This window comes from Geotrypetes seraphini, chromosome 1 (genome assembly GCF_902459505.1).
Source record: "Geotrypetes seraphini chromosome 1, aGeoSer1.1, whole genome shotgun sequence".
Classification (NCBI taxonomy): Eukaryota; Metazoa; Chordata; class Amphibia; order Gymnophiona; family Dermophiidae; genus Geotrypetes; species Geotrypetes seraphini.
The window spans coordinates 181,443,385-181,456,039 of NC_047084.1; the positions used below are offsets into that span (position 1 = coordinate 181,443,385).

General features: G+C 45.5%; 1 protein-coding gene across 1 annotated transcript in view; it reads left to right on the forward strand.

The window, feature by feature from the left end:
- The window catches only part of GALNTL6 (polypeptide N-acetylgalactosaminyltransferase like 6), a 1,396,075-nt gene that overhangs the window by 548,634 nt on the left and 834,786 nt on the right, over window positions 1-12,655 (forward strand). Inside the window, exon 5 of the mRNA XM_033942486.1 lies at window positions 10,041-10,207. Coding sequence (XP_033798377.1) covers window positions 10,041-10,207 — 167 coding nt within the window. The remainder of the gene's footprint in view (window positions 1-10,040; window positions 10,208-12,655) is intronic.

Here is a 12,655-nt window from a genome sequence, read left to right on the forward strand (position 1 = left end):
TCAAGGGTGGGGCTTGGGTGGAGTCTGGGCTGAGATTTGGGGGCCCCCCCCAAAACAAAAAAGTGTTCTGCTGCCTATGGTCATGGATACAGTTAAGGGGAACGGTGAATCAGTTAATACTACTAGTTATACACAGCGCTGTAGATTTTGACATTTATAGATGGTCCCTGCTCGGAAAAGCTTACAATCTAACTTGGACAGACAGACATGGCATGTAGGGTTGGAGATGCAGAACCCAAGGTGAGAGGAGTGTGAGAGACCTACATAATGATATACAGTACAAAGGTTACGCTTTGTTACAGCGTAGTAAATGGACACCTTTAGCACTCAGCCCTAGTAAATCCGATTTGGAAGCACAACTTTCAAAGTTAGAAAGATAAGACCATATTCTATAAATGGTACCTTAACTTAGGCGGCGGTAGGCATCCTAACGGTGCCTAAGTGCAAAATGCTAATTAAAAGCAGTCTTAAAACAAATTTCAAGGTGCCTATCAGTGGCTAAACAACAGCACCAGAACTGTGCCTATGGAGACACTTTATGATGCCTAACACCACTGTAGGTGTGGCTAACGCCGGACGTGGCGTTAGGTGTTGTAAAGTGCCTCCATGGGCGTGATCCAAGTAAAGGTAGGTGACGGAAATGTAGGGCCTTGAAAACCCAGCTTACATTTCCAGCGCCTACCTTTCCCAAGGGCGCAAATCTATAAATGACATTGTCATGTGATTGACAAGCGATCGGCGGCCGCTTTTAAGGTGGCTCTGGCAACGGCACTGTTTACAGAATCCTGGCTATAAATCCTTTGACTATTAAGCCCACAGTTTGTTTGTTTTTTGTCTGACACTGATATGTGTAGATGCAACCTCTGTATGGACAAATCTATGAAGTAGCACATTGTGGACCACAAGGTACAAGAAGAAATGAGCTTCCTGCAGAGGGGGAAGAGATGTTAATTGGTTGGGTTGTCATGGCAGAGAAGGCTCCAGAAGTCAGACTGCCATCACCATCGCCTTGCATAGATGTGCCAGAGGCTGTGGAGGAGGCTAGTATCTAAAACAGATGCTGACCGCTGTGATGAATATTGGGGCAAACATGGTAAAATGTATTCTTTCTATGACCCCAGTGTAAACTGTGCTTTAGCTATTTCAAAAGTTGCGGAGTGGTTTTTTTTTTGGTTGCATTATCTTGCTTAGCAGGGAATTTAATATTCTTTTCTCAACACATGCTAATCAAATTCAATTCAGAATATTTTGAAATGCTGATTAAATAGCCCATAGCTGCTAATCAAGTTCTGAAATCAAAATGAGAAAATTTGATGTTTTACAATCTCTAATTCTAGAACAAATAAAATATCAAAACTCCCATCCGTTGCTGTGGACACAAATAGCATGTTCTGACCCCCCAGAGAACCAGACTCAATAGCTCCCACTCAAATTTTTTCTAGAAAAACAAGCCAAATGTTTCTGTGAAATCGTGAATATTATACAGGATCATAGTTTGAATCTAGTTCAACATCATTCAATAAGGAGATGGGAGAATTCTTTCCCTAAATGATTCCCCAAATTAGAGCCAGATTCTCAAAACTTTAATGTGGTCGCTAAACTGGTTTCCGATGGATAAGCTTGGCGCACTATCAAAACGGCTTATCTTGGCATTTAGCGAGCTTTCTAGCAGTCTCCGACACTGCCATGCAAATGGCCTCTTCAATATTGAAATGAGTGCTCTGGTGTATTCTTAAAAATCACTTTTTTAAAATCACTACCAGAACGGCTGCAATAACAGCCCATTGTTTTTTAATGCCTTTTTTTGAGAATCTAGGCTTAAGTTTGGAAAGGGAGAAAGAACTAAGGCCTAGATTCTCAAAAAAACATGTTAAAAAACGATGGGCTGCTATCACAGTCATTCTGGTAGTGATTTTAAAAAAGCGAGTCGTTCTCCAAAAAAATGAGGTCGGCGGCGAGAAGCAAAGACTTGTTAAATTTGCATGTGCCCATCGCTGGTGATAGTGATGGGCAAATACGCAGAATAAATGCAAAAAGAAAAAAACACAACAGCGGGAGACATGCCCACTGTCTCCTGCCGCCAAACAACCCCCCTAGCAGTGGGAGAGATGCCCATTCTCTCCCGATGCAATGCAATCCCCCCCATGTCTCCGACGACCAGCACCCTCTACCCCCTTACCTTTAGATTGCTGACTTTAGATGCCTACTCCCTCCGGCCAGCTGGCCCACCTCTTCAAAATGGGCCTTCCCCTCTCCGGTGCATCCTGGGATGCACCGGGGAGGGGCCTGTGGCTCTGATTGGCCCAGGCTGTTTAGGGGACGTGTCACTGTTTCTGTAGTGTTTCACTGTTGCCAGAGTCTGGCTTCTTGGCAGTTTAGTTTAACTTTTGTCGATATATTTCTATTTTTAGTTTGTGATTACTTATTCCATACTAGGCGAGGGTGTATCTGTGTTCTGTGTGTATGAAAATTACATGTTTTTCTGATAGCATTGACTGTTCAGGATCAATTTTGTACTAATCTGGCCCCAGAGTCTGTTCTGATAATTGTCATGCAACTTCTGCTTTCAGTTTGTCTCTTACAACAGACCAGCATAGCAAGCTTATTTACTGCAGAAAAATATAAATTATATGCAAATTTTTGCATTGTGCAGTTGCACAAAATTAATCCATGAATAAAAATAGCACAGACTGCCCACAAAACCAGATATGATCTAGTGAGAAAAATGTTATATTAAATTAAGGAGGGGGCCCCCAACTGATCTGTAAGAATATTATATGCATCTGTACATGTTTAGAGTAAATTATTGACTCCTCAGGCAGTCACTTCTGCACCAAAACGCAGATCTGTGTTTGGTCTTTTTAAATAAAACCCTTGTGTTGGAATTTATCTGGTCTGTTTCTACTGTCCTTTTTTTTCTTTGAGGCTATTATTTAACCCTCTAGGACAGGGGTGTCAAACTCAATCACATTAAGGGGCCAAAATCCAAAACACAGGCTAAGTCGCTGGCAGACCCCGCACAATCTCCGCCCCAGACCCCGCCCCCATAATAATACTAATTATAACTCCATTTTTTCCATTCATTTTTAATATATACACACACACAATATATAATCTTATAAACACATAATGGTAATGGTTAACCACAAAATTAAACTACACAAAGCATACTATATGCTTCTCAACATTCTTTCCTACCAGAACACAGATAACCTCTATGAAAATACGGGACCAAAAACTAAAAGTACTAATATATTTTTTTAAAAACACCCTAAGATTCAAGATTCTGCATGCAGTACAACCCCCAGAGAAAAAGAAACAAGTGTATTTCTTCCTGAGCAGTGCAAAAGTTAGCAGATTAAAATGCTCAAAATTGAAACAATTCAAACACTAACTTGAAAATAAAATCATTCCCCCTACCTTTGTTGTCTCCCTCCAACGGATGTCTAATCTTCTGGCTGGCTCCAACCTGGCCGTTTTATGCAGCCCGCGGTCCGAGCCCCCCAGTGTTATCTTGTGGCCGGATCCCTACTCCTCACAGCCGCAGTGTACACAAAGCTGCGTGCAGCGGCTCCTCGTGCGTCCTGCATCTGAACCAGAAGCCTTCTCTCTGACGTTACAACAGCAGAGGGAATGCTTCCGGAAGAGGTGTGGGACGCACGAGGAGCCGCTGCATGCGGCTCCGTGCACACTACGGCTGTGAGGAGAAGGGAGCCAGCCTCAAGGTAACACTGGGGGCATCGGACCACGGGCCGCATAAAACAACCAGGCGGGCCGGATTTAGCCCGTGAGCCTTGAGTTTGACACCTGTGCTCTAGGATGACAAGTGTTATAACATAGTGCTCCTATCACTAGGTTTAGGACCTGATTGCATATATCACACCTAAAAAATTGATGCTGACTAGTGTGGCACTAAAGGCAATTCTATAAAAGTTACACACAACTTATAGATTCATGCTTAGCACTGATTATGAAAACCTGGCCTAAATTCCTGTACCTAAGTTGTGCGCACATTGGTACATGAGCTAAAAACTTGCACATAACTTAAAAGAACACCCATGATCTGCATCTAGAAATGCCCCCTTTTCAGACTCACACACTTGATCTGACATATAACATCATGGGTAGTACACATACAAAGTTATGTGTATAACTTCTAATTAATTCTAATTAACGAGTGAGTTCTGCAGCGAACACTTTGCCGTTATGAACATTTTGATGATTACCATGTTGAGACCTCATCTTGAGTACTGTGTTCATTTCTGGTTGACTTATCTCAAAGATATAGTGGAACTAAAAAGGTTCAAAGAAGAGCGACCAACATGATAAAGGGAATGGACCTCCTCTTGTATGAGGAAAGACTAAAAAGATTAGGGCTCTTCAGCTTGGAAAAGAGACAGCTGAGGGGAGATATGACTGAAGTCTACAAATTCCTGAGTGATGATTAGTTTTTCACACCGTCAAAAATTACAAAGACTAGGGGACTCTCAATGAAGTTACAGGGAAATAACTTTTAAAACCAATAGGAGGAAATATTTTTTCTCTCAGAGAAATAGTTAAGCTCGGGAATGTGTTGCCAGAGGTTGTGGTAATAGCGGCTAATGTAGCTGGTTTTAAGAAAGGTTTGGACAATTTCCAGGAGGAAAAGTCCATACTCTGTTATTGAGACAGACATGGGGGGAGCCACTACTTGCACTGGATTGGTAGCGTGGAATATTGCTACTATTTAGGTTTTAGCCAGCTACTAGTGACCTGGATTGGCCACCGTGAAGACAGGCTACTGAGCTAGATGGACCATTGGTCTGACCTAGTAAAGCTATTGCTATTGTTCTTATATATGATACATATTTTTTGACTCCTGAGGCAAACTCAGTTCAGCAGAAACACAGACCGTGTCAGGTTCTATTGATGTATTACAATAAATATCAATCTGAAGATCTAAAGGATTGTCCAGAGCATTATCCAACCCCCCCCCCATGTTTTTTTTTTTTTTCACAAAGCCATGCAACATCAACCCTGAAGCCCTTTAAATCCCTTGGGCTTCAGAGCAGTTACCGCAGTGGCCCGCACTAAATGGCTTCATAAAAGAGACCTTATATTTGAAATACCGTATTTTCACGCAAATAACGCGCACCCGTATAAAACGCGCACACGGGTATAGCGCGCAAAAATCACGATGATATGTACAAAAACTTTGGTATACCGCGCTCACGGGTATACCGCGCATGCTGCCCGACGCTCCTTTCGCCCGCCCTGACTTTCCGACTCTCCGTTCACCCCCCCTGACTTCCGTGCACTGTCCCCCCTTGAAGGTCTGTCCCCATCCTGAAAGCCTGATGCCCCCCCCCGACGTCCGATACATCCCTCCCCCCGAAGGACCGCCGACTCCCCAACAATATCGGGCCAGGAGGGAGCCCAAATCCTCCTGGCCACGGCGACCCCCTAACCCCACCCCGCACTACATTACGGGCAGGAGGGATCCCAGGCCCTCCTGCCCTCGACGCAAACCCCCCTCCCTCCAACGACTGCCCCCCCCCAAGAACCTCCGACCGCCCCCCCCAGCCGACCCGCGACCCCCCCTGGCGACCCCCACGACCCCCCACCCCCCTTCCCCGTACCTTTGGTAGTTGGGCCAGAAGGGAGCCCAAACCCTCCTGGCCACGGCGACCCCCTAACCCCACCCCGCACTACATTACGGGCAGGAGGGATCCCAGGCCCTCCTGCCCTCGACGCAAACCCCCCTCCCCCCCAACGACCGCCCCCCCCAAGAACCTCCGACCGCTCCCCCAGCCGACCCGCGACCCCCCTGGCGATCCCCACGACCCCCCCACCCCCCTTCCCCGTACCTTTGGTAGTTGGCCGGACAGACGGGAGCCAAACCCGCCTGTCCGGCAGGCAGCCAACGAAGGAATGAGGCCGGATTGGCCCATCCATCCTAAAGCTCCGCCTACTGGTGGGGCCTAAGGCGCGTGGGCCAATCAGAATAGGCCCTGGAGCCTTAGGTCCCACCTGGGGGCGCGGCCTGAGGCACATGGTCGGGTTGGGCCCATGTGCCTCAGGCCGCGCCCCCAGGTGGGACCTAAGGCTCCAGGGCCTATTCTGATTGGCCCACGCGCCTTAAGCCCCACCAGTAGGCGGAGCTTTAGGATGGATGGGCCAATCCGGCCTCATTCCTTCGTTGGCTGCCTGCCGGACAGGGGGGTTTGGCTCCCGTCTGTCCGGCCAACTACCAAAGGTACGGGGAAGGGGGGTGGGGGGGTCGTGGGGGTCGCCAGGGGGATCGTGGGTCGGCTGGGGGGCGGTCGGAGGTTCTTGGGGGGGGGGGCGGTCGTTGGGGGGGAGGGGGGTTTGCGTCGAGGGCAGGAGGGCCTGGGATCCCTCCTGCCCGTAATGTAGTGCGGGGTGGGGTTAGGGGGTCGCCGTGGCCAGGAGGGTTTGGGCTCCCTTCTGGCCCGATATTGTCGGGAAGTCGGCGGTCCTTCGGGGTGGGGGTGCGAGTGGTCCTGCCGGGGGGGGGGGATGTATCGGACGTCGGGGAGTCGGCCGGGCAAGAGGGCTTGGGCTCCCTCTTGCTCCGATCGTGGATGCGGGTGCGGGTGGGAGTGCGTGCGAGCGGTCGTTCGGGGTGGGGGTGCGAGTGGTCCTGCCGGGGGGGGGGATGTATCGGACGTCGGGGAGTCGGCCGGGCAAGAGGGCTTGGGCTCCCTCTTGCTCCGATCGTGGATGCGGGTGCGGGTGGGAGCGCGTGCGAGCGGTCGTTCGGGGTGGGGGTGCGAGTGGTCCTGCCGGGGGGGGGGATGTATCGGACGTCGGGGAGTCGGCCGGGCAAGAGGGCTTGGGCTCCCTCTTGCTCCGATCGTGGATGCGGGTGCGGGTGGGAGCGCGTGCGAGCGGTCGTTCGGGGTGGGGGTGCGAGCGGTCCTGCTGGGGGGTGAATCGGGCGTCGGGCGGGGTGGGAACTATGTTTTAAAACTTTTGTATACCGCGCTCACGCATATAACGCGCGAGGGGTATGCGCGGTAGGTAAAAACGCGTATAACGCGCGCGTTATATGCGTGAAAATACGGTACATATGATGAAAAGCTCTCAGTCCAACCAACAAAGTTGGGGCAGTCTCCATCGAGAGCTATACACTTAGTCCTGTAATTTTCTATTTTTTTCATTCCATTTGAAAAATACAGAATGATAAAAGTGGAAAATCTCTGGACTAACTATATAGGCCTTGATGGAGACTGCCCCAACTTTGTTGGTTGGGGTTGAACCTTTCAGCAGCCCCTCGTATCAGTTGACTATCCCAAGTTTTATTTCCACTTTTTCGGGTTGCTTTGTTGCTGTAACCCAATTTTCCTATTTGCAATTTTATAAAAATTTAAGTAAAATAAAAGGTTAGACTCCATAAACGCAGTAAATAATTCTCTATTTAAGGTAAATTTCTTGACTTAGAATAAAATGGAAAGGGTGGAAAATCTGATCAACAAAACAAATTTGAGGTTTCTTTATTTTCTTGATTTAACCTCAGCTAAAGAGAGGCTGAATCAATACCTGAAAGTCTTCATATAGATGTTATTCTTCATATGGATCCTATTATATTATGTTCCTAATCTGTTAAGAGATTACAGGGAAATGGCATTAGTGATCATTTGGCTGTTAGCCTGACAGCCATTCTAGAGATGTCAGTACAAGAGGACGTGTATAGAGGTAGTATAGTGGCAACATTTGTGAATTTAAGAGATTGGGCTCTTTAAGGAGGTTTAATACCTTTTAATACCTTAACACTTGGCATGTCTTTTTTTTTTTTTTTTTTTGTAATTTTCTAGGAGTTGTTTAGTTAATTTCAATAAAAGGATTATGTTACCTTTAATCCTTCTCACTGTAAGCAGATTTTTGAATCCCAGGAATAATTTATTAGTAGACAATGGTAATGGAGATGATGGGGTAGGAATTAGTGGCAACTGATAGATACTGGCAATTAGCATTAATCTTAGTAGAAAATGATTCCGCTTTTGCTTTTATGTTCCTTGTCTTTTATACTCTGCCTTATCCTTCTCTTACTTCCCATTATTTTCCTATTTTCTTGAAGATCGGAATTATGCTTCTTACCACAGGACATTGAGGTAAATGTTCTGATGCTCGTATGAATTGAATGAGCTTCGGGGCATTTACCTCACCAGCATATAGTAAAAAGCTCTACCACAGTTTAGTAAAAGGAGCCCATGATTTTTTTAATATTATGTAATTAACTCCCCCTTTTAACTAAGCCAAGATAGAGGTTTCTACCAGAGAGCTGAACGGGGATGACGGGAATCCCGCGGGACCCGCGGGCATCCCGCGGGTTCCCCCTTTGGGTCACGGGGATCCCGTGGGGACGCCCCCTAGGGTCGCGGGAATCCCATGGGGACGCCCCCTAGGGTCACGGGGATCCCGTGGGGACGCCTCCGAGGGTCGCGGGGTTCCTGCGGGGCTGGATGTACTAAGTCGCGCGGCTTTTCTCCCTACCTGCTCTGCTTGCAGCACAGAGCCGAACTGAAGTCTTCCCGACGTCAGCGCTGACGTCGTAGGGGAGGGAGGGCTTAAACAAAGCCCTCCCTCCCTCCGACGTCAGCAGCTGTAAGAAGGAAATTTAGATTCGCGGTTAAGGGCAGGGAGGTTTGTCAGACCGGGGCTGTTGTCGGTCGGTCGGTTGGGAAAGCGCCACAAAAAGTAAGGGGACCTGGCCGGCTGTGCTGCACCCGGGGCGGGAGAGAAGGAGGGGGGAGAAGGACGCTGAAAGCACTGTGGAAGACAAAGGGGTGGAGAAGGACGCTGAAAGGCCATGGGGCGAGGGGGGGGAAGACACTGAAAGCATTTGTGGAAGACAGAAGGGGGAGAAGGACGCTGACAGGACATGGGGAAGACGGGGGGAGAGAAGGACGCTGAAAGCACATGGGGAAGACAGAGAGGGAGAAGGACGCTGAAAGGACATGGGGAAGACAGAGGGGAAGAAGGACACTGAAAGGACATGGGGAAGACAGAGGGGGGAGAAGGACACTGAAAGGACATGGGGAAGACATAGGGGGAGAAGGACGCTGACAGGACATGGGGAATATGGGGGGGGGAGAAGGACGCTGAAAGGAAATGGGGAAGATAGAGTGGGGAGAAGACGCTGGCAGGGAAGAAGACAGAGATGCCAGACTATGGGGGGAGCGGAGGGAAGAAGATGGGTGCCAGACCAATTTGGAAGGGGGGAGAAAGGGAGAGACACAGTAACAGAGCAAATGGAAGACGCAGAAGGAAGAGAGACAGTGGATGGAAGGAACTGAATGAGAACATGAGGAAAGCAGAAACCAGGCAACAAAGGTAGGAAAAGAATTCTATTTATTATTTTTTTTTTTTTTGCTTCAGGATAAAGTAGTATATTAGTTGTGTTGATAAAAATTTTTAAACCAAAGAGGCTCTGGTAGAAACCCATTTACAAAGTATGTATTCTTCCCAATTAATATTTCCAAATTAATAAATTCTTTTTGCTTATTTGTAAATGGGTTTCTACCAGAGCCTTTAATTCAGTAGCATAATTAAATGAAATAACTATTTCTGAAGTTTTTAGGGACGGGCGGGGACGGAGGGGATTCCTCACGGGGACGGGCGGGGATGGAGGGGATTCCTCGCGGGGATGGGTGGGGACAGAGGGATTCCTCACGGGGACGGGTGGGGACGGGTGGGATTCCTCACGGGGACGGGTGAGGACGGGTGAGACTTTGGCGGGGACGGGTGGGATTTCTGTCCCCGCGCAACTCTCTAGTTTCTACCATGGCCCAGAGTGCTAAATGCTCCGACACTCGTAGAATTCCTATGAATGTCAGATCAGCATAGAAGCATTTAGCACCCTGGGCAATGGTATAAACCTCTTTCGCAGCTTAGTAAAAAAAAAAAAATAATAAAATGGGCTTAAGTGTATTTTTTTTAATCCTTTCATTTTGAACAATCCCTAGAAAATGCTAGTAGTTACAGGAAGAAGGGATTGATGTTTGCTGCTAAAGTACTTCTATTTTTTCTTTTATCAGCTGTAAGCACAAAATGTACCTGGAAAAATTACCAAATACTAGCATCATCATCCCCTTTCATAATGAGGGGTGGACTTCACTCCTCAGAACTATACAAAGTATTATCAACCGGACACCAGATGGCCTAATAGCTGAAATAATTCTTGTGGATGACTTCAGCGACAGAGGTAAGTCTTCTATGATAGCACTTTATCTGAAATTTAATACATAAAGAATAGAAAGAGCGATGAATTATAGAACTGCATGTTACATTACTAAGATGCAAACTGTGGTAAATGGCATTAAAATGGACTATTAAAGTCTTAATTTTCATGACTGGAGTTTCTTTACAAATATGTGCTGTTACATATCGTATATAGATTTTACTCATCAGGATCTTTGAAATGATCTCTTTTAGTGTGCATTTGATTTTGCCCAAATAGTTGAATTTCAAATTCTAAAATATGCTTTAAAAAAGTAGTATTTGTTGTCTACTTGGGTTATTTCTATAGCACTTGTTTCGACATTGTTGGAGGACCTTGTACTTGAAAGCACAAATAGTTTACAATCCACTCTGTATATTTTGTTCAAAAATATAATCTAGTTAAGTTAATCTATATTATTCATTCTAGAACACTTCATACTTCTGTTGTTGAAGATGTTTAAGCACTATCTCTCCCTTTTACTAAGCCATGGTAGACACTCATAGAATTCCTAGGTGCATCGGAACATTTAGCACTCTGGACCATAGTAGATACCTCTGCTGAGGCTTAGTAAAAGAGGGGTGGGGTGTATTCTTTTATTTAAAAGTTTACGAATCTCAGTATTTTCTCAGATATCACTGTGTCCTAATAATTTCATGCATGAGGCATTTTAATTGAATGACTATTCATACTGTAGTTATAATTTGATTGTGGATTGTGGAATGGTATCAACCAAAAATCATTAGTTTGCAATGAAATGTGCTGTGATCTGGATGGTTTATAAAAAACAAAGACTAACCCTTAAAAGTATTTTTTAGAATTCTTTCAGTTTGGAAAAATTTCAATTTTGATGAGAAAATATGTTCTTTTATTATGTTTGTGGTTTAATAATTGCACAGAGAAAGCTGAAATAGCTATGAAGGGAGATAGGACCAAAATGATACTTCCTCTTTATGGGCAGAGCTCTCTTCCTTAATATCTCCAGTTCTACCTCTTCCATTTATAAGGGGCCACTGAAAAGTTCTCTGCCTAACTAACAAAGTTGGGGCAGTTTTCATTGGGGCCTATACACATAGGGCCTCTTCTACTAAACCGTGCTAGCGGTTTTAGCGCGGGGAGCCGCGCTGAATGACCTGCGCTGCTCCCAACGCTCATAAGAACTCTATGAGCGTCAGGAGCAGTGCAGTTTAGTAGAAGAGGGGGGTTAGTCCAGTGATTTTCCACTTTTTTTGTTCCAATGTTAAAATATGGAATGAAAAAAGTGAAAAATCACTGGACTCAGGGGCTCATAATCAAAAAAATATAAACATCCAAAAAGTGTCCTAAAATCAGCACTTACGGCTCCTTTTACAAAGGTGCGTTAGGGTCTTAACATGCAGAATAGCGCATGCTAAAATGCCACTCACACTAATCGCTACTGCCTCCTCTTGAGCAGGTGGTAGTTTTTTGGGTAGTGTGTGCTATAGCACACGTTAATCCGGTGCATGCGCTAAAACGCTAGCACACCTTTGTAAAAGGAGCCCTTAGTCATTCTTCCTTGAACCTTTTCTAGTGTTGCTATATCTTTCTTGAGATAAGGCGACTAGAACTGAACGCAATACTCAAGCTGAGGTTGCACCATGAAGCAATACAGAAGCATTACAACATTCTTAGTCTTGTTAACCATTCCTTTATTAATAATTCCAAGTATTCGGTTTACTTTTTTGGCTGCCACCACACATTGGGCAGAAGGTTTAATCATATTGTCCACAATGACACCCAGATCTTTTCCTTGGGCACTAACCCCCAAGGTGGGCCCATTTTTTGTTGTATTTCTATTTGTTAATTTGTAAAGTGGTGATTGTTATTTGTCAGTTTCTTTTAATTTACATCTGCTATCGTTATATTTTGCACAGTATTAGGCAACATGTGTCATTGTTTCTGTTTCTATGGTGTTGCATTGTATGCAGAGTCTGGCTTCCTGGCGGTTCAGTTTTACTTTTGTTGACATATTTCTATTTTTAGTTTCTAGATACTTATCCCATGCTTGGTGAGGGTCTGTTTGTGTGAAATAGGCCAGTTATTCTGATAGCACTGAATGACTATGTAGAATCAATCTGTAATAATCCAGTTTGTTTAGAAACTTGGAAACAAGAGTATTTCTAAAACTTAACGCTAAACTTGAACAGTTATAGTGGATATTGATATTCTTTTGTCTGTTTGGTTTCTCACTGAAGAGGCAATAAGCCATGTACTATAGATTAATGTTAAGAATTGCCTGCATGGGGTTCAAGGTTCCTGGAAATGACTGAGAGAAAAGTACACTTTTACAAAACCACAGTATTTATGCTGTTGCGGCGAAGCGCTTTGGTGCATTTTTTTGTGGCAGCATAACTACCATGGCTTTGTAAAAGAGGCCCAAAGCTATTTGTGTGTGATATTCTGAGGGATGTA